This window comes from Schistocerca serialis, chromosome 9 (genome assembly GCF_023864345.2).
Source record: "Schistocerca serialis cubense isolate TAMUIC-IGC-003099 chromosome 9, iqSchSeri2.2, whole genome shotgun sequence".
Classification (NCBI taxonomy): Eukaryota; Metazoa; Arthropoda; class Insecta; order Orthoptera; family Acrididae; genus Schistocerca; species Schistocerca serialis.
In genome coordinates, this window is record NC_064646.1 from 68622029 (window position 1) to 68649090 (window position 27062).

Genomic DNA, 27062 nt, shown 5'->3' on the forward strand with positions numbered 1-27062 from the left:
TATGATGCAGGTAGTGACCTGGTAAAGATAGCTACTCAAACTGGTGGCACTAATGTGCATTTTGTGCAACTGTTTCAGCGTCATGATCAGCCTCATCTTAATGTGGCTGTTGAGCGCGTTAATGTGGGGCTGGAGAGGGTGCTGATGGCAGAGGGCATGGGTCGCATTTCAGTGATGCCAGTTGGGTCTATCAGTAGATAGGGTTTCACTGGGCATGGCCTGCACCTCAATAGGTGTGGGAAGGGAAGGCTGGCAAAGCTTGCAGGTGACAGTGTAGTGGGTGGAGGTGGGATCACTCATGGAAAAATTCCTGTAGTAGTTGATGTTAGAGCTGCACCTTTTTTAGGTTGAAGTCAGCTAATAGGTATACCTGATTAAAGGAAGTCCCTCTAACTAAGGGCTGACCTTCAGAGGACGTCATGTTTCCAAGAAGAGAAGGAATTAGCATATTTCATCAAAATATAAGAGGTATTAAAGTAAGTGAACTGCTTATAGATGTTGACTCTGAAATTCTTGGTATATCGGAGCACCACTTACATAATTTGACAATTCGGAGGTTTCCTTTACCATGATACAGATTAGCTGGCTGTTTTTCAAGGAGTTCCTTGCGGGGCGGTGGAGTGGCTATGTATGTAAAAACCAGTATTCCATTTGAGTCCACAGACGTATCACAACACTGCACTGAGTAGATATTTGAATGTTGTGCAGGAGCAGTTGAATTTAGTGAAACTAAACGTCTAATTATTGTTGTTTATAGTTCCCCTGACTCTGACTTCAGAGCATTTCTGTTCAAGCTAGAGAGGGTTCTTGAAACACTTTGTAGGAAGTACCAGAAACTAGTCACATGTGGTGACTTCAATACAAATTTTGTATATGTTGGTGCAAGAAAAAGGATGTTGGTAAATCTCCAAAATTCATATGATCTGATGCAGACTGTGTTTTTTCCAACTAGGGTGCAGGGGAATAGTAGCACAGGGATCACTGTTCCTTATTTAGATAAATAATGTGCCCCAGAACATTGGCTCAGTTTCAAATAGTGCAGTTCATGACCTAAGTCCGTGGCTTGTAGAAAATGAACTAACGCTAAACCACAGTAAGACTCAGTTTTTACGGTTTCCAACACACAGTTCAACAAAACCTGATGTTTTAATTCACAGAATAGTCATATGATTAGTGAAGCTGATCAGTTCATGTTTCTAGGCGTTCAGATAGATAGTAAACTATCATGGAAAGCCCACGTTCAAAATCTTGTTCAAAGACTTGATGCTGCCATTTTTACTATTCGAATGGTATGTGAAGTGAGTGATCATTCAACACGAAAATTAGTCTACTTTGCTTATTTTCATTCACTTATGTCGTATGGTATTATATTTTGGGGTAACTCTTCCCATTCTAAAAGGATATTTTTGGCACAGAAATGGGTGGTTCGAGCAGTAAGTGGTGTAACCTTTTGTAGACCCCTGTTCACAAGTCTGGGTATTTTGACATTGGCCTCTCAATACATATATTCCTTACTGTCATTTCTCGTTAACAATATTAGCTTATTCCCAAGAATAAGCAGCTTTCACTCAGTTAATACTCAGCAGAAATCAAACCTGCATTTGGACTGGACTTGGAACTCTTGTGCAGAAAGATGTACATCCATTTTCAATAAGCTACCACTCGAATTCAAAAATCTCAGCAGTAATCCACGCGCTTTCAAATCAAAACTGAAGAGTTTTTTCATGGATCACTCTTTCTATTCTGCCGAGGAGTTCCTTGAAAAATTAAGCTGATTCTTGTTGTATTGTTGATTGCGTTACTTAAATTTATGAAGTGACTTTTTTTGGGTTCACAAACATTTTATTTTTATCTGTTGTTACTTTTATGTTGTAATTTCATGTACTGACACATTCCATGACCTTGGAGATTTGCTCCTCAATTTGGTCCTACAGAACTTGGTGTGTAAATAAAAATAAAAAAATGACAACACAACACACAGTCCCTGAGCAGATGAAATCTCAAGCCTAGCTGAGAATTGAACCCAGGCCCCTCACATGGCATTCAGCTGTGCTGACCACTCGGCTATCGAGGTGGACAAGCAGAGAGTGACAGTGAGAGAGATAAAGTAGCAGTGAAACAGGATGCAGAGGGAGTCAAAGAAAAAGGAGACACTGGTGGAGGCAGAGAAAGGCAGAAGGGAAGAATGTAAAGAATAGAGCCCCCAGCTTCAATAGGAGAGAAAGAAACAAGTGTGGAGAGTGGCAGCAAAAGAGAGGAGGCTACAGTCCACCAGTCACCGATTTTGGAAGGAGGGGGGCCAGTGTTGACTTTTGTCAGTTTTCCCCTATTGCCCTATGCCCATGTGTTAAAAAATTTGCCCAAGTTCTTCCATCCTCTATGCCAAGGTGTTAAAGTCAAGTTAGGGATCAAAATACTGAGCAAACTCTCGCTAAGAACATGTGGAGAGGAGACAATTGTGATTGAAGAGGAAGACAGCAGACTGTAAGCGAGAAAGAGAGAGACAGTAACAATGGCAGGGGAAAAGAATGTGACAAAGAAAATGGCAGTGGAACAGAGATACAGTGAAAGCAACAGAGGAGACAGTGTTAAGAGAGAGACAGAAGGGACGAAGACAGTGGCAGTGGGAAAAACAGACAGGAAAAAGTGTGAATGAGAGAAAAAGGAGGCCATGGGACATATATAGACAGTGACAAGACAGGGAGACGCTGAATATTGAGACTTCTCTACAAAGAGAGACTGGGTAAAAGGATTCAAAATGTTCAGTGTTAAAAGAGTATGAATATGTTTGCATGCCAAATATTTTGGTGAGGAAGGTGGAATGTGGTTCCCCTCTTCTCTGTTAATTTCTTAAAGTAGAACATATTCACCTCTTTTTCTGCTGGTAAATATATAGCCCAGTTCATCAGATGTATCACATATTGACATAATGACAAGTCGTGTAAATGTGATCGTGTGCAATATTTATTGTAATAATAAAGCTGTAGCAGGTACTTTATGATAAACATTTGTATTGCTTCCAGTTACATCTACATCGATACTCTGCAAGTCACCATACTGCACGTGGCTGAATGCAGCCTGTACCACTACCAGTCATTTTCTTTCCTGTTCCACTCGCAATCAGAGTGAAGGGAAAACAACTGTCTAAATGCCTCCATATGTACCCTAATTTCTCAAATCTTATCTTTGTGGTCCTTACACGCAATGTGTGTTGGCAGCAGTCGAATCGTTCAGCAGTCAGCTTCAAATGTCAGTTCTCTAAACTTTCTCAATAGTGTTCCCCAAAAAGAATGTTGCCTTCCATCCAGGGATTCCCATTTCAGCTCCCAAGGAACCTCCATAACAGTTACGTGTTGTTCAAACCTACTAGTAACAAATCTAGCAGCCTGCCTCTGAATTGCTTAAATATTTTGCTTCAGCAATACTCAAGAATAGATCACACCAGCATCCTAAATGTGGTCTCCTTTACAGGTTAACCAATATTTCCTAAAATTCGCCTAATAAACCGAAGTCGACCATTTGCTTTCCTAATCACAGTTCTCACATGCTCGTTCCATTTCATATCGTTTTGCAGTGTTACACCCGGATATTTAAACAATTTGACTGTGTCAAGTAGGACATTAGTAATACATAATTGAACATTACATGTTTGTTCTTCGTATTTATCCACACTAAATTCTAGAAATTTTGTCTGAGTCTTCTTGATATCTTCCTAAAGTCACTCAACTTTGACACCTTACCGTACACTACAGCATCATCAGCAAACAGTCACAGTTTGCTGCCCACCCTGTCCACCAAATCATTTATGTATATAAAGAACAACAGCAGTCCTATCACACTTCCATGGGGCACTCCTGACAATACCCTTGTCTCTGATGATCATTCGCCATTCACCTTCATTAACAGACTGCAATGGGGCATTGTGTCAAATTCTTTCCGGGAATCTACAAATATGAAATCTGCCTGTTGCCCTTCATCCATAGTTCGCAATATATCATGTGAGAAAAGGGCAAGCTGAGTTTCACACGAGTGATGTTTTCTACAACCATACTGATTTGTAGACATAAGCATCTCAGTCTCAAGAAAGTTTATTATATTCAAACTAAGAATATGTTCAACGATTCTGCAGCACACCAAAGTTAGGGATATTGGTCTGTAATTTTGCTGGTTTATTGTTTTACCCTTCTTATATACTGAAGTCACCTGCATTTCTTTCCAGTCATTTGGGACTTCGTGCTGAGCAAGAGATTCATGATAAATGCAAGCTACATAGGAAGCCGATGCTATGGAATACTCTTTGTGAAACTGAATTGCGATTCCACGTGGACCTGGTGAGTTACTTGCTTTCAAACCTTTCAGTTGTTTCTCTATGCCAGGGATGCTTACCACTATGTCATCCATTCCAAAGTCTGTCTGATGGACAAATGACGATATGTTTGTATGATTCTCCTATGTGAATGATTTCTTGAACATGAAATTTAAAACTTTGGGTTTTGTTTTGCTATGTTCAACTGCCACACCAGATTGGTCAACAAGGGACTGAATGCAAGCCTTAGACAGGCTTAACAATTTTTCATAGGATCAGAATTTTCTCGTCCCAATATTCACCCCAAAGGCCCCCTCCCCCCATCAAAACATTAAGCTGCTCCTTTTATTTTGTAATCTGTAGAAGATGATGAATAAATGACTGAATATGATACAAAGTAATAAAAGAACTATGGATCATTAGACCACTTTTTGCTGGAAGACATTTCTTTAACAGGTTACCAAACGATATAAATAATTTCCATAGAAAACCTTTGTAGGAGATTTAAAACAGTTATTAATTCACTTAATGATTTCTAAACTTCATTATTTGTTATAGATGAATGCATAGTTTTTTGGGGATGTGTACTGATAAAATGCTCTCAGACTTCCAGCCACATGAGTGTTTAAAATCCATGAAATCATGGATTTAAACCACTCGACATGGCTGAAAGCATGAGAAATTTTTTCCATTATTGGTTGTATAATTTTTTTTACATACATATATTTCTAGCATACCAGCAGCCACAAATATTTGCTTAAAGATATCTGACCCATATTAGCTAGTGTGTTATTTCTGTGTATATTATATTTAAGATACGACTATTAATGTGGATGTCAAAAAATGATTATGTTCAAGACTGTAAAGCTGTTATGGGCATGTAAAGAGTGTTATTATCGCCAAATAACACACATCTGACAAAAATATTTAATTTGGCAACTTTACTGTACATAAAAAATTGAAACAATCACCTCTTATTGCTTCTATTTGATTCTTCTTTGCCTTCTCTGACTCCAGTAACTTCCTTTTGTGCAAAACAATTATTTCCAGCCTCTTTATACGTAACTGTAAGTTGTTTCTTTCAGGTACCATGGGAAACAAGTTATACACCGCCTGTGAAAATGAATCAACTCAATGAAAGTATCAGTACTAAGTACAGACTATTATAATGAATGTTATAAGCCTGACAAGTCTTTTTTGGGATTCATAACACTAAACTATAGGACCATAGCATAATCTCATGTTTTTATATAAATATGAGTGAATATTTAGGTTTAAGACATTTTTGATTAATTGATACTGATATGTCACTTAACTTCTCCTGTGACAAGAAAATATTTAACTACTAATTTCTGGGATATACACTTCACACAAAAACCATAAAAGAAAAAACTGTATGAACACTGACCTCATAGCCATTCCACAGCTTTTCATATTTAGTAACTATATTTTGATACCTTTCTGTTTGTTCTTCAGTTCTTATTTGTTCAAGAGTCACCTGCTTTTTGAGGTCACATCGTAGCTTTTCCACCAAAAGGGATGAATCGTTCGTGCTATAACATTTAATACAAGAAAACTTAGAGTACATGTAAGCACACAAAGTGGTTGGAAAGAATAAACACTTGTTTAAGGTAACATGGTATTCTGATTTAAAAAGTAACAAGATAGCCAACACATTTCTGATATGTCACATTGTGAAAAGTTTTACCTTTGAATACTATTCTCCACAATTCTCTGTCTGTTGAGAGTTGCTTTAATATCTTCTCTATAGGTACTTAACTGTTCTTCAGTGGCTTTAATTTCGGCACGCATTTTCTGCAGTACATCCCGCAGATCTTAAAAATGGGAATATCATACATGTTACTCAAATAAAGAAGAAAGTATGATGCAAAGAAAATGGAAACCAAATAATTTTACTTTAAAGAGCCGCTTTACTGTATTAGTGATTTATGTTTACATTTCATATTCAATTTCTTCATATACTCCATAAGTCATCCACAATAATCATTTTTGTATGCCAAATATATAGTCAGTTACTATTTAGGATATTTTTTTAATTTGCTTCCACTGTCCACAGAGAAAAACGTATAGTAAAGTTGGTGACAACTATACAATTGGCATCTATCACAGAGTATTACTAGCCATAATCCGATTATTATCAGTAGAAACAAAACTGGCATCCTATGGATCAGAGAGTGGAATGTCAGATCCCTTAATCGAGCAGGTAGATTAGAAAATTTAAGAAGGGAAAGGTATAGGTTACAGTTGGATATAGTGGGAGGTAGTGAAGTTTGGTGGCAGGAGGAACAGGCCTTCTGGTCAGGTGAACACAGAGTGATAAATACAAAATCAAATATCGGTAATGCAGGAGTAGGTTTAAAAACGAATAAAAAGATGGAACATGGATAAGCTATTACTAACAGCATAGTGAACACATTATTGTAGTCAAGATAAACATGAATCCCATACCCAATACAGAAGTACAAGTTCATACGCCAAGTAGCTCCGCAGAGGATGAAGTGATTGAAGAATTGTATGAAGAGAGAAAAGAAATTATTCAGATGGTTAAGGGAGACAAAAATTTAATAGTCATAGGGGACTGGTATTTGATAGTAGGAAGAGGAAGAGAAGGAAAAATAGCAGGTGAATATGGAGTGAGGGAAAGGAAAGAAAGAGGAAGCCACCTGGTAGAATTTTGCACTTGGATTAAGAATCATGAAAGGAGGTTGTACCCATGGAAGAGTTCTGGAGACATCAGAAGGTTTCAAATTGATTATATAATGGTAAGACAGAGATTTAAGAACCAGATTTTAAATTGTAAGACATTTCCAGGGGCAGATATGGACTCTGACCACTATTTATTGGTTATGAATGGAAAATTAAAACTGAAGAAACTGGAAACGGTTAAGGATTTAAGAAGCTGGAACCTGGATAAACTGAAAGAACCAGAGGCTGTAGAGAGTTTCAGAGGGAGCATTAGGAAATGATTGACAAGAACAGGGGGAATGAATATAGTAGAAGAAGAATGGGTAGCTTTGAGAGATAAAGTAGTGAAGGTGGCAAAGGATCAAATAGGTAAAAATACAAGGCCTAGTAGAAATCCTTGGCTAACGCAAGAGATATTGAATTTCAATGATGAAAGGAGATAGTTTAAAAATGCAGCAAATGAAGCAGGCGAAAGGGAACAAAAAACGTTTAAAAAATGAGATTGACACGAAGTGCAAAATGGCTGTGCAAGAATGGATAGAGGACAAATGTAATGGTTTCAAAGCATTTTTCACTAGAGGAAAGATAGATACTGCCTGCAGGAAAATTAAAGAGACCTCTACATAAAAGGGAAACTGTTGTGACTCGCTGATTATTCAAAGTACCGCCGCGCAATTACGCACGTCCTCTACGTGCGGCGCTGTCTGCCAGCCATGCAGCAGCTGCGCCACCTAAGCGGCCAGCCGAGCAGCGGCCGCTAGACTGAGACTCAGTGTTTAATCGAATGCCGACTTGTTCACAGGTCCACTTACTCAGTGACTTATATGTGTTATTGTGTTGTCCGAAATATATGTGTTAAATTTGAAGATTTAACAGAAACAGCTGTGTGAATATCAAGAGTGCAGTTGGAAAATCAGTCCTAAGCCAAGAAGGGAAGGCAGAAAGCTGGAAAGATTATATAGATGATCTATAACAGGGAGATATACTTGAGGGCAATATTATGGAAATGGAAGATGGCACAGACGAAGATGAGGTGGGAGATACGGTACTTTGTGAAGAATTTGACAGAGCAATGAAAGACCTACATCAAAACAAGGACCCAGGAGTTGACAACATTACGTCAGAACTACTGATAGCTTTGGGAGAGCCAGCCATGACGAAATTGTCCCAGCTGGTGTGCAAAATGTATGAGACAGGTGAAATACCTTCAGACTTCAAGAAGAATATAATAATTCTCATTCCAAAGAAAGCAGATGCTAACAGGTGTGAAAATTACCGAACTATCAGTTTAATATGTCACATTTGTAAAATACTAGTACAAATTCTTTACAGAAGAATAGAAAAACTGGTAGAAGCCAACCTCAGGGAAAATTATTTTGGATTTCAGTGACCCTATGACTTACCTTAGAAGATCGGTTAAAGAAAGACAAATCTACGTTTATAGAATTTGTAGACTTAGAGAAAGTTTTAGACAATGTTGACTGGAATACTCTCTTTCAAATTCTAAAGGTGGCATGGGTAAAACACAGGGAGTGAAAGGCTATTTACAATTTTTATAGAAACCAGATGGCAGATATTATTATAAGAGTCAAGGGGCATGAAAGGGAAGAAGTGATTGAGAAGGGAGAGAGAAAGGGTTGTAGCCTATCTCTGATGTTAGTCAATTTGAATATAGAGCAAGCAGTAAAGGCAACAAAAGAAAAATTTGGAACAGGAATTAAAATCCTGGGAGCAGAAATAAAAACTTTGAGGTTTGCCAATGACACTGTGATTCTGTCAGAGACAGCAAAGGACTTGGAGGAGCAACTGCAAGGAATGGTTGGTAACTTGAAAGAAGAATACAATATGAACACCAACAAAAGCAAAACAAGGCAAATGGAATGCAGTTGAATTAAATCAGGTGATGCTGAAGGAATTAGATTAAGAAATGAGACACTTAAAGTAGTGGAAGAGTTTTGCTACTTGGGCAGCGAAATAAGTGATGGTGGTCAAATGTAGACTGGCAATCGCAACAAAAGCATTTATGAACAACACTGAGTATAGACTTAAGCGTCAAAAGTCTTTTCTTGGAGTGTAGCTGTGAATGGAAGTGAAAGATGGATGACAAATAGTTTAGACAGGAAGAGAATAGAAGCTTTTGAAATGTGTGCTACAGAAGAACGCTGAAGCTAGATGGGTAGATCACATAACTAATGAGGAAATACTGAACAGAACTGGAGAGAAAAGCAATTTGTGGCACAACCTGACTAGAAGAATAGGTCAGTTGGTGGGACACATTCTGAGACATCAAGGGATCACCAATTTCGTACTGGAGGGAATTGTGGAGGGTAGAAATCATAGAAGGAGACCAAGAGATGAATACAGTAAAAAGATTCAGAAGGATGTAGGTTGGAGTAGTTACTTGGAACTGAAGAGGCTGGCACAGGATAGAGTAGTGTGGAGAGCTGCATCATCAAACCAGTCTTTGGACTGAAGACGACAACAACAACAGCCCTATTATATATATATATAGAGAGAGAGAGAGAGAGAGAGAGAGAGGGAAACATTCCACGTGGGAAAAGTATATCTAAAAACACAGATGATGTGACTTACCGAACGAAAGTGCTGGCAGGTCGATAGACACACATACAAACACAAACATACATACGAAATTCAAGCTTTCGCAACAAACTGTTGCCTCATCAGGAAAGAGGGAAGGAGAGGGAAAGACGAAAGGATGTGGGTTTTAAGGGAGAGGGTAAGGAGTCATTCCAATCCCGGGAGTGGAAAGACTTACCTTAGGGGGGAAAAAGGACAGGTATACACTCGCACACACACACATATCCATCCGCACAGACATACAGAGACAACATCAAAGCTACTGCCACACCAGCCATCATAATAAACCAGCAGCCAAGTGTCATTTTCCTTTCCAGCAGCCCACACCAAATAACAAGAAATATTGACACTGTCAGTACTTGTGGCTATCCAACACATCTGAGCCAAGCTAGTGTTTTCCATGGATTGAGACATTTGTATGAAGGTAATACACTGTGTACATACCTGGTGGCCTGCGCTTCAAGCATGACCATTTTACCAACAAGAGAGAGAGAGGCGCGTGGCTCAATACTGCCCACAGTTTGCTTACCTCCACATTCAGTGGGTGCAGAACAACAGTGGACTTAGGATTCCAACGATCATTAGACTGGTCTTTTGTGTTAGCTGAAGGGTCTGATACCATTTTGGGCACAAATTTCTTGCATTATTATGTACTTATGTACAGCACAACTCTGGCTTAGAAATGAAACGATTGACATGCATCTACATCTACATCCATACTCTGCAAGCCACCTGACGGTGTGTGGCAGAAGGTACTTTGAGTACCTCTATCAGTTCTCCCTTCTATTCCAGTCTCGTATTGTTTGTGGAAAGAAAGATTTTTGGTATGCCTCTGTGTGGGCTCTTAATCTCTCTGATTTCATCCTTATAGTCTCTTCGCAAGATACGCGTAGGAGGGAGCAATATACTGCTTGACTCCTCAGTGAAGATATATTCTCGAAACTTCAACAAAAGCCTGTACTGAGCTACTGAGCGTCTCTCTTGCAGAGTCTTCCACTGGAGTTGGAGTTTATCTATCGCCTCCCTAATGCTTTCGCAATTATTGAATGATCCTGTAACAAAGCACGCTGCTCTCCGTTGGATCTTCTCTATCTTTTCTATCAACCCTATCTGGTACGGATCCCACACTGGTGAGCAGTATTCAAGCAGTGGGTGGACAAGTGTACTGTAACCTACTTCCTTTGTTTTTGGATTGCATTTCCTTAGGAGTCATCCAATGAATCTCAGTCTGGCATCTGCTTTACCGCCAATTAATTTTATATGGTCATTCCATTTTAAATCACTCCTAATACCTACTCCCAGATAATTTATGGAATTAATTGCTTCCCACTGCTGACCTGCTATATTGTAGCTAAATGATGAAGGATCTTTCTTTCTATGTACTCACAGCACATTACACTTGTCTACATTGAGATTCATCTGCCGTTCCCTGCACCATGCGTCAATACGTTTCAGATCCTCCTGCATTTCAGTACAATTTTCCAATGTTACAACCTCTCGATATACTACAGCATCATCCGCAAAAAGCCTCAGTGAACTTCCGATGTTATCCACAAGGTCATTTATATATATTGTGAATAGCAACAGTCCTACGACACTCCGCTGCGACTCTTCAATCCAATCACACAATTGGTCTGATAGTCCATATGCTCTTACTTTGTTCATTAGATGCATTTCGGCAAGGTTTCCAAAACCAGCACCATGTCCCTTACTAACCCCATCAAATGTCATACTTCAGCAACAAAACAATGTTGCACCACCTCATACAGTGCTTACAAATGCAGAAGGGTTGTAATTTGATCCTCCAGAATATACTCCTGACAATCTTTCACAGTTGAGGAATAACTGCCATATTTTGCAGTCTAGTGCTTACGATCAGGAGCTGCTTGCAATATACAAAGAAATTTGTCATTTCCACCCGTATGTGGAAGCAAGACCATTTGTAATTTATACAGACCACAAGCCCATTACTTTTGCCTTCAGAAGGCCTAAGGAGACACCTTCCCCAAAAATTAGAATTTATTGTGTGAATTCCTAAGGGGCCAAACTGTGGAGGTCATCAGTCCTTTTAGAATTTATTAATCAGTTTACCATAGATGTGAGACATGTGAATGGAGCTGATAACAAGGTGGGCGAGTGGTTTTTGAGGCTCAGCAGAATTTCCTACAAAACTGATTGTGACAAATCAACATCAGCATAAGAAGCCAAGGTTAGAAGAAGTTGTGAAAAATGGAGATGTAAGAATGAAGCTAAAGAGCTGTCTTTAAAGGGATCAAAATCATCATTTTCGTGTGGTATCTCTAAAAAACCTCCTAGACAATTCACACCTACTGTTTTTTGCAGCAAGTGTTCAGCTCAGTGTACAGTCTTGCTCACCCTGGAGCTAATAGCATAAGAAAAACCTGCCAAGGACAGGTTCATTTGGCAGAGTATTAAAAACGACTGTCACGCATGTACTACAGCATATGTGGTATGTCAAGTAGCAAAAGTCAGCCTCCATGTACATAAGACAATACATCATTTTCCTAAAACCTCACAGCTTTTTTCCCCACGTACTCACTGAATTAGTGGGCCTGCTGCCTCCTACAAAGGAGTTCTGATATATCTTCACGGCAACTACCGATATACTTGTTGGTCTGAAACTCCTCTGATTACAGACATTTCTGCAAGAACAAAGACATTCCTTACAATGTAAATCACTCAGTTCAGCTGCCCGGCATATGTCACAATGGACCAAAGACAACAATTGTGTCAGTGTTATTTTGTGAATTTGCTAAGTTGTGTGGTTTCCACCACCATCACACAACTACTTGCGACCCAGCTAATAACAAGATGGAGCAGGGCTGACACAGGACACTAAAAGCAGTGCTTATGTGCCACAACAGAACCTGGATGGCAGAATGACCATCAGTGTCACTCAACTTTTGCATGCAGCCAAGCTGGATATCAGTGCATCATCGGCCAAGATGGTCTAGGGGGAAACATTATAGCTTCTATCAGAATTTTTCAAGCCAGATCAGTGCACATCTATGCAGAAACAGCTGTTTCTACTGCAGTATGTGAAACCTCCAATCACTAAGCTTCACTGTAAACCAGCATTCTGCCCTGGAGAAGCCAACATTTTTATCCATTAAAGGACTGAGTTTATTTGGTGGAAGAGACCAAACAGTGAGGACAGACACTGTTCTCACACTGCTGCAACTGTCTTACCCTGGCCCTTACAAACTTTTAGCATGTAATGAGCATGAACCATTCACTTGTAACACACCAACAACCTACCAATTCAGCACTAGTCCCATTCACCACCAAGTGTGACAAGTGACTTCATTAAACTGCAGCAATGCCTACACCGCCCATGCCTAGCCACAACACCATTTGAGTTCAAAAATCCCCACTGCCTATTCATGGACCAGCCGTCAAGTTCACCACAAATTATACATTCCTGGAGTTCTGCTCTACTGGCAAAGAGGACAGTTGTGGGGAAGTAGATGTGTTTTGACTTTGGTGTATAATCTCTGATGGACACACTGGATCTCTGTGACTTGTGAAGCAAACTTTCAGTTTTAACTGGTATATGAATGGTCCCTCTCTTTTGGTATGAGTTAGTGATGAACAGATATTTGCAAGTTGTGAATGAGTTTTAGTTCTCATTTAGTATTCTTATATGTGTTATTTATTGTGGTTGAGATACCCTCTCGAAAGTCTTATCAGGCATTCTACATATTTTAAATTATATTCACTGTGACAAGCATGTTATAAGTTATGTCTGATAGAGAATCCAGCATTTATGAATTACCGTCACATAAATAGTATAGGAAAGGACAAATTTATATTCATTCCTGATAAGTGCAATATTTAAGACCAACTACGTGCAAGTAGATTTAAATTACGAGCAGTAGCATCAATGAACACGAGGGAAAGGTTGAAAGAGGGAGATAAAAAGGAATATGATAAAACAAAAGTGATGAAGTGGTGTGAGCTATTGACAAATGACAAGATAAAGAAGCATAACAGGGAGGAGATGAGAGCTATTACTTTACTGTCTAATAGAGGTTTTTTCCCTTTTTTTTGGGGGGGGGGGGGAGGAGGGAGGGGGAGCTACAATGTTGACAAAAGGAAGCATTTCAGCTTTTTCATAAAGGCAACTGCACACTAAATGGTGCACAGAATGCAGGGTAGCTTGCTCAAGATGCAGATAGCAGCAACATACGAGTTTGGGAATACAAAATTTTATGGATGGGAACAGCTAGGACACTGGATGAGTGAGACTTTGTGTTTCACTTATGATGAGATGGTGGGTGCTTAATCTCTAATGGGAGTACTGGGCTTGCATGTGCACTGAGAAGCCAGTGCAGTATGCGTAGTCATGTAGCTTATCAGGCAGCATCTCAACTGGGCATATAAAGCACTGGCATGGTCAAACTGCAGATGTGACTCTCACAGTCATTAATGGTTAGCTCTACCTGTCTAGGAATTTCACTAGGTATTCGTGTTGCATTGAGTTACATGAGTGATTGCACAAGTTTACATTTCACATCCTGTGGGAGATGTGAACAGGCCCTTAGGTGTCACCTGTTCACATCTTCCGAGCAGCAAGTTACATATTCAGCTTTTCCTGTGTTTTCCAAGTAGTACATTTCTTAAATTTTTATTTAAGAGGTTTAATCTCGTGTTTTGTAACTGAGAATGTAAATTCCATCACTCTTTAGTGCACCAGCTGCTCATTTGTTCTGGTTTGAAGGCAAGCATCCATTTGTTTAGTAAGCCAGTCAGCCAGATCCTCAACTGTCGCCTGTTTACATCTCCACAGCAGCAAGTTATGTATTTAGCTTTTTCCTGTGTTTTGCTAGTACTATATTTTTTAAGTTTCATGCATGCTCTTTTGTTGGCAGTTTTCATTTCCTCTGAACAGCTAGCTGTACAGCTCATTAAAGCATAAGTGTCCATTGGTAACACATCTGGAGGGTAAAAAGTTACTTATTTGGGTTTCTCTCTGCTTTTATAGTTTATTTCTTCATTTAGTCTTGCTAGGGATGGATAGGATGTGTGCATGCCGTATGCATACAAAGGATGAGATTTCCTCAGTTCACAAACACTGAATGCATTTTTTGGCTATGCTCAGCTGCTTTCAGGCTGCTGTTCCAGGGTGTAGTGGTGGCTGAGAATCTGCCCTGTCATATGGGACATCTCAGATGTTGGTTGCTTGTCCCATGGGCTCTGCTGCTGATGCACCTCCTATTGTATCTGATGTGATGGATCTGCCCTCACAGCAGGGTGAGAGACAGGTGATAACATTTGTGTCACTCAAGACAGAGGGCCAATGTGGAGGCTCGACATCTGGCCTTGCCTATTTTCCCTGTGAGTGAACAGGTGGCGACCCCTTCAGCAGGGTCCAGACACACACACGTGGGCAGGGTTTGATAGTTATCAGGAGCTCCAGCATTAGGTGCGTTATGGAGCCCCTTAAAAGATATCATTCAGGACTGGAAAGAACGCCAATGTCCACGCAGTGTCTGTCATGGAGGAGAGAGGGGCATCATCCAAGATGTGAAGGTGGCCTTGCTTGCCACTACTGAGCATGCAGGATGCAGTTGTCTGCAAGTTGTAGCTCATATCGGCACCAACAATGGCTGTTGCACGTGTTCTGAGTCCATCCACAGCTCATATAGGCAGTTGACGGAGGTGGCCTCACATGCAGAGTGCAAGCAGAATTTGCAATTTGCAGCAATGTTTCCAGAATTGATCTGTGTCCTTTAGTTTGGAGCTGAGTGGAGGATCTAGATGTCGACTTTGGGATGCTATTGACTGCAGATTTCTGGACCTGCTATCAGGTGGGTAATTATAGGACTCCCTTTGATAGGTCAGGGGTGCATTACACAAAACAAGCAGCTACTTAAGTAGCAGAGTACTTGTGGAGTGCACATGAGGGCTGTTTTAGCTAGGCCAGTAGCTTGAGGTACTCTGATGAACATTTGCCAGTTGATAGGCAGATAGCAAAATCAGACCACGTTCAGAGTAAGGACACTTTGACTGTCAAAATTTTATCAGTGTACTGTTGAAGTATTCGTAATAAAGCTGCACCCCAGGAAAATTCTTGACTCAAATTATTCTTGGGACTGAGAGCTGGCTGAAACTTAAAGTGGAAAGCTCTGGGACATTTAGTGAGTCACAGAATGTACATCAGAAAGACAGATTAGATGCCATAGGAGGGGGGAGTGTATTAGATGCCATAGAAGAGGGAGTGTTCAATGGAGATGACAATGACAAAAATATTGTCTGTATTGAGGTCAAAACTAAGTGTAACAGTAAAGTCTTCTGGTCATGTGTAACAGGTCTAGGTGAAACCAAGCTAATTGTTGGATGTTTCTACTGGCCACCCAACTCCACTGTAACAGTTCTAGATTCATTCAAAGAAAGTTTACGTTCAGTACCGTATAAACACCTACATCATGCAATACTGGTTGGCATCTACTTCAGCCTACTGAGTATAAACTGGGATGTCTATGGATTCATTGCAGGGGGTACAGATAGACAGTCTTGTGAAATACTTTTGAACATGTTTTCCAAAAACAGTCTTGAACAGCTAGTTTGGCAGCCCACATGCAATGGAAACATCTTGGACCTTGTAGCTACAAACAGGCCAGACCTTATCAATGACAGCAGTATAGAGATGGTGACTAGTAATCATGATGTCATCATAGCGACTATGGTTATGAAAGTTGGTGAATCTATCTAGAAGGCTAGGAGATCATTTCTGCTGGAAAGAGCAGATAAGCAGTTGTTAGCATCATACACATACAATGAATTGACATCATTTAGTTCCAGTGCAATGGTCTTATAGAAATTATGGACAAAGTTTAAACAGATTATAAATCATGCTCTGGAGAAATACGTGCCTAGTAAGTGGATTAATGATCGAAAAGACCCACCATGGCTTAACAATGAATCATGGCAAATGCTGAGGAATAAAGGCTGTTGCATTCTCAGTTCAAAAGAGAATGTGCAAATGATGACAGGCAAATGTTGATAGAGATTCGTGCGTCTGTGAAAAGATCTATGAGTGAAGCATACAACAACTAGAACTGTCCTACTTTAGCAAAATAGCTGGCCAAGAAAGTTCTGGTCCTATGTAAAGTCGCTAAACACATCTAAGGCTTCCACCCAGTCACTCGTTGACCGATCTGGTGTGGCAGTAGAAGATAGCAAAACAAAAGCCAAAGTTTTAAAAGAAATTGTTCACACAACATGCCATTGTTTGACCATAGGGCCGATATAGTAATAAACATCCCTGGCACAGAGAAACAACTGAAACAGTTGAAAACAAGTCATCAAGTCCGAATGGAATCCGAATTCGGTTTTACGAAGTGTACTCTATGGCATTGACTCTTTACTTAGCTTGCATTTATTGTGAACTTTGACCCAGCGTTAGTTCCATGTGATTCACCTCTCCGGGGGACACCACCTTGACGAAGCACTGTCCGTGTTGGTGGAGAGGCTTGCGTATCTGCGGGAAGCTGAGGGCTATCCTGAAGGTAGAGGACCTACTGCCGGAAAGGCCTCAGCCGATGGATCAGACTAAGAGTGTCCCACAACGTCCCTTCTTCCCTATCCACTCCTAGTCCTACCCTAATCCCTGACCCAACCCAAGGTGTGATTCGATCCGTGCTGAGGGGTGTGTGGCACATGGGAAGATGTGTTGCAAACGGAGCCTCAGGGATACCGGTCGACCTTCCTGAGTAATTAGCCTTACACCGTGCGGGGTATTCGTGGTGTAGACCTTCTAGATCCCCAAATCTCGTGGGACCAACATGGACACGACTACAGAAAAAGAAAAGGAAACTGTGGGGCAAATTGAGACCTCAGATACCCAAACATCGGGGACTGAACTGATGGAAAGCACTTCCACTACTGAATCAGGGTCTAGACCTGAACCAGAAGTGGGAACTGTAACCAAGAAGCTAGACCAGATTAAGATCAAAGGCTTGTCTGGGGCCTGAAGGAGGAAGCTGCTCAGGGAACAGAGGGAAAAGGAAGGAAAAGAATGGCTTCCTAAACACAAATGGAGGGAAGTAAAGGGACTAGAACCCAAGACGCCCAGAAAAAAACTGTCTCAGGTTGAAGGGGACACGCAGACCCCCACAACGTCAAAGACAGGTAGTAAGCGGATAAGGGAGGAATCAAAGACTCCCTCCTCCGTGGATAAGCGAGTCCAGGAAAAACCGAAGCAAGAAATAGGGAAACAGACCTATAGTAATGCAGTCTCGGTTTTTAAGATAGCAGTTATCCAGGAAGGTTATCCACTGGTGGCCATTACATCGCAGCAGGAGGAACTAGTACAGATGGCCCTCTTTGAAAAGATTGGGGGGGGGGGGGGGGGATGCTGGCACAGGTCCCAACTTCAGGAGGGTCTATTTAGATCGTGGTGCACTCTTTTTTGTCTGTGAGGGGGTGCACACAGTACAATGGCTCAAGGACAAGGTGCCCATGATATCCACGTGGGAAGATGCGAAGCTGCTGGTCAACACGGCAGCGGAGCTTCTTAAAACCGCAAAGATATCATTATGGGTACCCAAGATCCTTAAGGAAGTCTCTCCCAAGACTCTGTTCGGGAAAATAGGGGCCCAGAACCCAAAAGTCCCGACAAAAGACTGGAGAGTGATTAACCAGAAGGTTGCTCCGGAAGGACGAACCCTGGTGGTGGAGGTTGGTGAGAAGTCCCTGAAGGCGATGCGGGAGCAGGACCTGAAACTGTTTTTAGGGTTCTCGCAGGTCACCATCAGGGTTCTCAAAGACTTCAAAGATGGCAGTAAGACGGAGCCTGGAGGTGCTGCAGATTAATCTGCAGCACAGTAAAGGGGCCTCTGCTGCCCCGAGCCGCTGCCTGGGGAACAGGAAGTGGACGTGGCCCTGATACAAGAACCCTATTTATACAAAGGGGGTGTATTGGGCCTCGGAGGCACTGGAGGTAAGCTGATCTATGCTAGAAATCTAAGAAACTCCAGAACATGCATCTATGTTACAAACGGCATTTCTTTCATGCCAATGATGGCTTTCTGCTCTAGGGACTTAGTGACCATCAAAATGCAGCAATTTGAGGAAGGTATCACGAGGGAAATTGTCTTTGCCTCAGCATACCTTCCTTACGAAGACAGTTCTCCCCCTCCCTTGGAGGTGAGGAGACTGGTAGAGACTTGCCATCGGCAAGGTGACCAACTGCTGGTGGGGTGCGACGCCAATGCCCACAACCTAGTGTGGGGCAGCAAGGACACCAACAGTAGAGGTGAGTACCTTCTTGAATTCCTCTTAGCTAACAACTTAGAGGTCCTGAATAGGGGCAATGAACCTACATTCAGTAATAGCAGAAGGGAAGAAGTAATTGACATAACATTTGGTTCCATGACGATGTGTAGCTATGTCAAACAATGGCATGTGGTGTTAGAGCCATCCTCAGCGGACCACATGTACATTAAATTCCAGGGTTGAAAAGGGAATCAGGCAGACCATGATTTATAGGAATCCCAGAAAAACAGACTGGGAGACATATGGGAGGGACCTTGACTTAGGCATATCAGAAATTAAAACACGACAAGGAAGCCAGTAGAACTTGAGGAAGTAGTAGAGGCTGTTACCTCTGCCATAGTGACCTCATATCAGGACAACTGCACAATCACCAGGAAGTGCACAAATAGGAGTGTTCCTTGGTGGAATAACAAACTGGAAATTCAGAGAAAACAGGTACAGGACTGTTTAATATTGCAAGACGTAAAGGACAATGGGCTAAATATCGTGAGGCCCTTGTCAGTTACAATCTTGCAATAAGGCATGCAAAGGAGGCATCCTGGAAGGCATTCTGTGAGGAAGTGGAAGGCACAGCTGCACAAGCCAGACTTCACAAGATTCTCACTAGAGTACCAACTAATCCAGGAGGTACATTGAGGAAGGAGGATGGGGAATATACAAAGACAGCACATGAGACGCTGGAATTGCTCCTCAAAACTCATTTTCCTCAATATTCTCTGCCGGATAACAAAGACCAGTATGCGACCCCAGAGAGACAACGGTTCTCAGACACTCGAAGAGAGGACTGGGAATCGGCCAAGGAGTGTGTGAACTTCAACAAAATCCAGTGGGCGGTGGGAACATTCCAGCCGTTCAAGTCACCTGGCCCAGATGGAATTTTTCCAGCTCTCCTGCAACAGGCAGAAGGAAAGCTTATAACATTCCTATGCAGGCTATTTAGGGTTAGCTTAGCAGTAGGAACCATTCCCAATGTTTGGAGGGTAGTGAAGGTTGTCGTCATTCTTAAGCCAGGGAGAATTGATCATACCAAGGCTGAGGATATGAGACCAATCAGTCTGTCCTTCTTCATTCTCAAAACATTGTAAAAACTGGTTAATGTATACGTTGGGGAGAGGAGGCTATGTAGGGTCCCTCTACACCTGAACCAACACGCATACCAACTAGGTAAACCATGTGAGACAGCTCTTCACCAACTAGTCAGGAAGGCGGAAAAAGCTCTTCACTTCCAAGAAATAGCCCTCTGCATCTTCCTGGATATCGAGTGGGCCTTTAGAAACATGACCTTCGATTCCATGGTAAGGGCAGCAGAGGTGTATGACCTGGGGACCACTAAGTGTAGGTGGACCAGAGCCATGCGTAGTGGAAGGAAGGTAGAGGCTACCATGATGAATGAAAAGATGGTAATTAAGACCACTAGAGGCTGCCCACGAGGAGGAGTTTTGTCTCCTCTATTGTTGAATCTAGTGGTGAACGAACTCATTGAGGAACTAAATTCCAGGCAATGCTTCTGCCAAGGATACGCAGATGACCTTGTCACAGTAATACTTGGCAAATTCACTGACACAGTCAGGAATATGGCACAAGGGGGGTTGGGCATTGTGCAAAAATGGTGCACCAAACAGGATCTGAGAGTCAGTCCTAAGAAGACTGTTGTGGTGCCATTTACGAAGAGACATATTCAGCATGCAAGTTGGAATCTAAAGCTCTTCGGTGAAACTCTACCTGTGAAGGGGACAGTGAAATATCAAGGGGTAACTTTGGATGAAAAGCTAACTTGGACCCCTCATATTAAGAGTATCTGCTCCAAGGCAAAAAGCACTTTAGTGAGTACTAGGAGGGCTTGTGGCAAAAACGGGGGCCTAAGCCCAGGGATATGCACTGGATATACACCACAGTGGTTAGACCTAGGATTTCCTATGGAGCCATAGTGTGCTGGAAGAAGGTAGAACAGCAGGTTGCTACTAAAGAGCTTGCTAAGGTGCAGAGATTGGCCTGCTTAGCCATAACAGGCGGAATTAGCAGCACACCAACCGCTGGAATGGAAGCCATGCTGGATATGCCTCCACTTCACCTTTGGGTTAAGATGGAGGCAGCAGCTGGGGCATACAGACTTAAAACTGGCCAAAGCTGGGTCTCATTCGGATAGCCAGAATCACACACTAACATAGTGAGTGAGGTAAATATAGGTATGGCTGGGAAAATGCCCGCTGACTATATAATACCTCCGAACTGCTTCAACAAGCCTTACAACATAATGATTGGAAGTAGGGAGCAGTGGGAGAAAACAGTTCGACACTGTACGGGGAACATCGTTTTGTTCACCAATGGGTCGAAAACAGATCAAAGCGTTGGGGCAGGGTTGTACAGGGTTCAGCCAAGACTGGAGAGCAGCATCTCTCTAGGGAAACTGGCCTCTGTATTCCAAGCTGTAATTACTGCAATTAGGGCATGTGTGGAGGAGAATATGAGTAGGTGCTACAATGGCCATAGCATCTACTTCTATTCAGACAGCCAGGCAGCCCTGAAATCATTGGCAGCTCCTGCAACAAGATCTAAGATTGTTGCAGATTGCCACAGGGCTCTGGTGGAGCTAGGGTGAAGCAATAGGGTGTACCTAGTGTGGGTCCGTGGCCACTCAGGGATCTGTGGCAATGAACAAGCCGATAGATTGGCTAGGATGGGGGCAACAACTCCATTTATTGGACCAAAACCTGTCTTGACAATCACCAAGGCTATGATCAAATCAGAACTACGGAACTGGCTTAGGAAACAGCATGTAGGATATTGGACCAAGGTCGATAAACAAAAACCTGGTAAGGTAATGATGCCCAAGCCATGTTTTAAAAGAAGCTCTGTAATCCTGGGATTGAACAGGAAAGAGATCAAACTCATGACTGGACTGATGACCGGCCATGGGAACTTCAAAAAACACCTACACACAATGGGTATAATGGAAGAGGACCCTAAATGTAGGATCTGTGATGAGGGTGAAGAAACGGCATCACACCTAATCTTTGAATGCATGGCATTGGAGAGTGAAAGATACAGAATCTTCGGGACAACTAGATCTGTAGAAATTGTGTCTAACAAAAAACTGGTAGAGGGACTCCTTGCATTATTTAAGGGCACTAGTTGGCTTTACCAGATATACAGGGAGCGATACCGCACAATAAAACTAGTTTTGGTGCGGGCTGTTTTAGCTCTCCTGTTAAAATCAAATCAAATCAAATCCATGTGATTCAAAACAGTGCAGGTGACTCTTGTATATAAGAAGGGCAAAAGAATGGACCCACAAAATTACTCACCAACATCCTTAACACTGGTTTGCTGCAGAAGTCTTGAACGTATTCTGAGTTTGAACATAATAAATCCTATAGACCTAAAACCTGATGTCCATGAATAAGGACGGTTTTAGAAAGCATTGCTCACGTGAAACTCAGCATGCCCTTCCGTCACATGATATACTGCAAACTACGGATGATGGGAAACAGGAAGATTCCATACTTTGGTAATTCCATGTCAGCTGAATGCAGAAAAGTAACATTTTCAACCTGATCATCTCAGATTTCTTTTGGCTTTGGTGCATCAAGTGATCCAGACAAGAGATGGAAAACTGCCAATTGCAGAGATATATGACAATTGTGAAGAAAGATATAGGGTCTGCAAAGCTCAGAAATTGTGTGAAATTTACATGCATCTGTCTCTACATAATTTACTGTAATTCTGGTTCTAATCCACCTACACCAATGAAACTTGAATCACTGAAAAGTTTTGCATTGGTAAGCAACATGACTGGTTTCTAAGAATTTTCATATTAATGGTCATTGACCTTAACCTCTGACACTCTACATTCAATTTAAAAAAAAAAAAAAAATATTGTATTGCTCCAATACATTATTATAAACATAGTAACTATCAAGCTCACACACAAAAGGTATCATGCTCAAAAATTTATTTTGTCAACATCAGTACTCTATCAAAATGCAGAAACTAGCAGAAAAATATGGAAACCAAATTATTAAAAAACACATTCAATAATTATTACAATTAACAAGTAATTGTTATAGCAAGAACAAACACAATTTACAGAACATAGTACTTTATAGAGCAACATGTACGATACAGGTTGTGTGTAGCATTGAGCACATTGATTTGACAACAGTAATACAGTGTAAAGAATAGGCTGAGCACTCGTTTGTGATTGCTTAATAATAATGCTGTTTGCTTGGCAGCTCACCAGAGCATGCCAGGGGGCCAACCAAGTCCATAAGCAGGCCTGTGAACTGTATGAATGCATACTCTTTAAAATTGCGTGCATCATCAGTGAAGGTACATCAGTTCTCCCATTTCCTCTGAACAGCCAGCTGCACTGTTCATTAACACAAAAGTGTCAGCAGTGGCTGTGTAACAGTGGGTGTGCCCAGTAAAAACTTATGGTAGCATGCAACTTTACATAGAAATGCCTGCAGTTCCTTAATGTTGGTCGGCCTTGGCAAAACTGCAACTGCATCAACACGGTGACACAACAGCTTGACCCCGTGCAAAAAGCCTTGAAATCATAGGTACTCAATTGACAGCTGAAAAGCTAGAGATTTGGGAAGATTACACTTGAGACCAGCAGACTGCAAAACAGGAAACAGCGACTGGAGATTGCTAAGGTGGTCTTTGGTGAAAGAACTCGAAACTAAAGGTAATTGATGCAGCCAGGTACAGAGGCTGTCAGCTGTCCTAAAAAACACTGAAAACTTCCAGGTGCACTAGCAATGCCAAAGACAAGCATTGATATTGATATAAGTTGAAAGGAGTATTGATAATGAGAAAGCGCCCAGTGTTCTCGTACACAGAGAGCTGGATGCACGCTTTCGACAAATCAGTCTTGGAAAACTAGTGGCCGCATGACAATTTTGCAAGCAGCTCATCAGGGCAGGGCAAAGGATGTGTATCTATCATGGACTGTGACACTGAAGTCACCACAGAGACAAAGCTGTACAAGCTGAAAGGAGTATTGATAACAAGAAAGTGCTTAGTGTCCTCATGCACAGAGAGCTGGATGTATGCTTTCAAAAAATCAGTCTGGGAAAAGTAGTGGCCACCTGACAATTTTGCAAGCAACTCATCAGGGCAGGGCAAAGGGTATGTATCTATCATGGACTGTGACACTGAAGTCACCATAGAAACAAAGCTTACTGGTTAGCTTCTTAACGGTAACCACTGGTGTAGCCCATTCACTGAAAGAAATAGGCTGTATGACATTGAGTGATGTCAAATGGTCTAATTCGGCCATGACAGAGTTGTGCAATGTGACAGGCACCTGTCGCACTTGGAGAGGGGCGGGGGGGGGGGGGGGGGGGGGAGGGGGGGGGGCAAGGGCTAGTGGACTCTTTCATGGTAATGTGTGCCTGAAAACTGGTAGTACAACCTAGCCCAGGGAAAAACAGAGGTGAAAACTGAGAGCAGAGGGACCCCAGTTGCTGATACAGAACTTGATCTGACACTAAATTTACCTCATGGGCAATGGAAGAACTGAAAGCGTTAAACACATCTAACCCAAACAGTTCTGCGGTACAGAAATGATCAACAATAAGGAAGATGAGAGGGTAAACAACAGACCTTTAAGAGACAGGAGTGGAGAACTGTTCTAAGATCAGAACCTGCTGTTTACTGTAGCTAAACAAGTTCTGTGAAACCTATGTGAGGACAGGGGAGTACAAGTCCCTTTATGTTTGTGCATTTACCAAAGTCACTGCTGCACTTGTGTCCACTTGCATTTTTAGCAGTTTATTAAACACACACAAGTCAATAAACAATTTCTTTGGGGAAACAGTCACTGTAGAGATACAATTTATGTCCATCGGTACTACTATTTCTACCTTTCTTTCAACGCCTGTCACAAATCGCACAATGCTTAGGGCATGCAGCATGCTTGTGTTTGGCGAAGCAGTACGAGCAAGATGGAAGGTGAGAATGCATCGCTGCTGTGACACAGCCTGTTGCTGCTGTGGCCATAACCAATGCTGCCCAATGCAACATTGAGTTGAAGGTTGTACCGCTACAACAGCTTCTGAGTCATCCTGAACACTCGCAGCGTCCCTAAGAGGGGTTGTCTGAGCAACTTCCGATACCTCCCCCTTCGCCTGTGGCGAATGACACTTCAAAGGACTGTGCTATGCTGAGCACATCCATAAGCATCAGATTCTCCCATTGAAGTACTTTGAATTCTCACACTGAAGTGCTTTTCTGCAGACTTCCCTATCCAGGGCAAGACAAGTAATAACATCACACACCATGTGATCAGCGTAGGATTCGTGATGGGTACTAGTGACAAATTTATAACAGGGCCTACCATGTAATTCTGCAGCCTAGGCTTTGTAACATTGGTTTGGGCATTTCTGATAACAGTAAAATTCTACATGCACTGCAATGACATGTATTCTGTCTCAGTAATAGTCTGAGAGAAGTTTGCACATTTCATTAAATGATAAGCTGGCCAGTTCTTGCATACGTGCAAGTCGGCACAACAACTGATACATATGCATCAAAAGCCAGGAAAGAAAGAAAGAAAGAAAGAAAACCCTACACAGGTTTGCATCACCCATGCAAGAAACCTGGAAATGTTGGCATAACCATGTCTCTTAGGAGAAGCAGTCTTCAGCCAATTCATCATATGCCAGAAAGGGCAGTGGTTGCACTGATAGGAGAGTAACACAGACACCATTTGACTGAAAGTAGTGGTGAGAGCCTGCTGCTGTTCCATGAAAGCTTTCTGCCGGGTAGTGAGATGTTTGAGTATTTCTTCCATCAAAGTGTTTGTCAGATGACTTAGCACTGATACTAACAAGTGGAGAAAATGTAGCCCTCACTTGTCACCAAGTTTGTTATAGCAAAAACAAACACAATATATGGAACATAGTACTTCATAGAGCAACATGTAAGATACAGGTTGTGCATAGCACTGAACACATTGACTGGACGATAGTAACTGAGCTTAAAGACTGGGCTGAGCACTCATTTGCAATTGCTTAAATAATGCTGTTTCTTTGGCAGCTCACCAGAGAGCACCAGGGGACTGACCCAGGTGGCCTCTATCAGCAGACCTGTAAACTACATGGATACACGCACTCTGAAATCGCGCACGTCATGAGGGAAGGTACATGGGCAGTGTTGTATAAAAGTATGGCTCATACTACTGCAGTATTATTATGAGCCATATACAGAGTAGTTGCAAAGAAAAGGCAATACAAAGTGGTTACATCTTGTTTCGTAAGTCTCCAATTAAATCATTAATGTTCACCAGATATAATGCAAGGAGAGAGTGTGTCCTTCCAGAAGGTGTCACTGGTTCCAGTCTTGTGATAATGTCACGCCTTCTTATAACACAAGCACCTGGTAGGGTAGGAAACACAAATGACTGAGATGGTCCATGTGGACTCAATAAGCTGGCCTGTATTTCATCCGTTTCTTCTTAAGTTTGTAAGACATATGCAACCCACCAATGACTGCCATACATATGGTCAGAAAATCCATGTATGTCTGTTAACAGGATTTTTTTCCATATAGTAATCACTGACTATTCTCTGCTCACTAAAGAAGCAGAATATGTCTTTGATTTTATTATACTATTGTTAATAGGTGTTACACAATGAATCTTATGTGTGTCTGGAATCATACTTGTATTTTCGAAACATTGCTGCAGCTTGGAAACTCTTAACCATGATGGGAAACCAATGTAAAGTCGCCATCCAAAAAGTGGTAGCTATGCTTTGTAGTTGGAAAGTGACATTTTAAGAGATTGATTAAACTGTGCTGGAAAGAATACACACATAATGTACCATGCTGAAGGCAATCAGATACAGTCCTGGAAATGGAAAAAAGAACACATTGACACCGGTGTGTCAGACCCACCATACTTGCTCCGGACACTGCGAGAGGGCTGTACAAGCAATGATCACACGCACGGCACAGCGGACACACCAGGAACCGCGGTGTTGGCCGTCGAATGGCGCTAGCTGCGCAGCATTTGTGCACCGCCGCCGTCAGTGTCAGCCAGTTTGCCGTGGCATACGGAGCTCCATCGCAGTCTTTAACACTGGTAGCATGCCGCGACAGCGTGGACGTGAACCGTATGTACAGTTGACGGACTTTGAGTGAGGGC

The 27062-nt window shown here is 41.8% G+C and overlaps 1 protein-coding gene across 1 annotated transcript in view; it reads right to left on the reverse strand.

Annotated features, from left to right (window-relative positions):
* The window catches only part of LOC126419228 (bromodomain-containing protein DDB_G0280777-like), a 360686-nt gene that overhangs the window by 306824 nt on the left and 26800 nt on the right, over positions 1-27062 (reverse strand). The window contains exons 2-4 of the mRNA XM_050086365.1: positions 6015-6141; positions 5715-5859; positions 5278-5419 (exon numbers count right to left, since the gene is read on the reverse strand). Coding sequence (XP_049942322.1) covers positions 5278-5419; positions 5715-5859; positions 6015-6141 — 414 coding nt within the window. The remainder of the gene's footprint in view (positions 1-5277; positions 5420-5714; positions 5860-6014; positions 6142-27062) is intronic.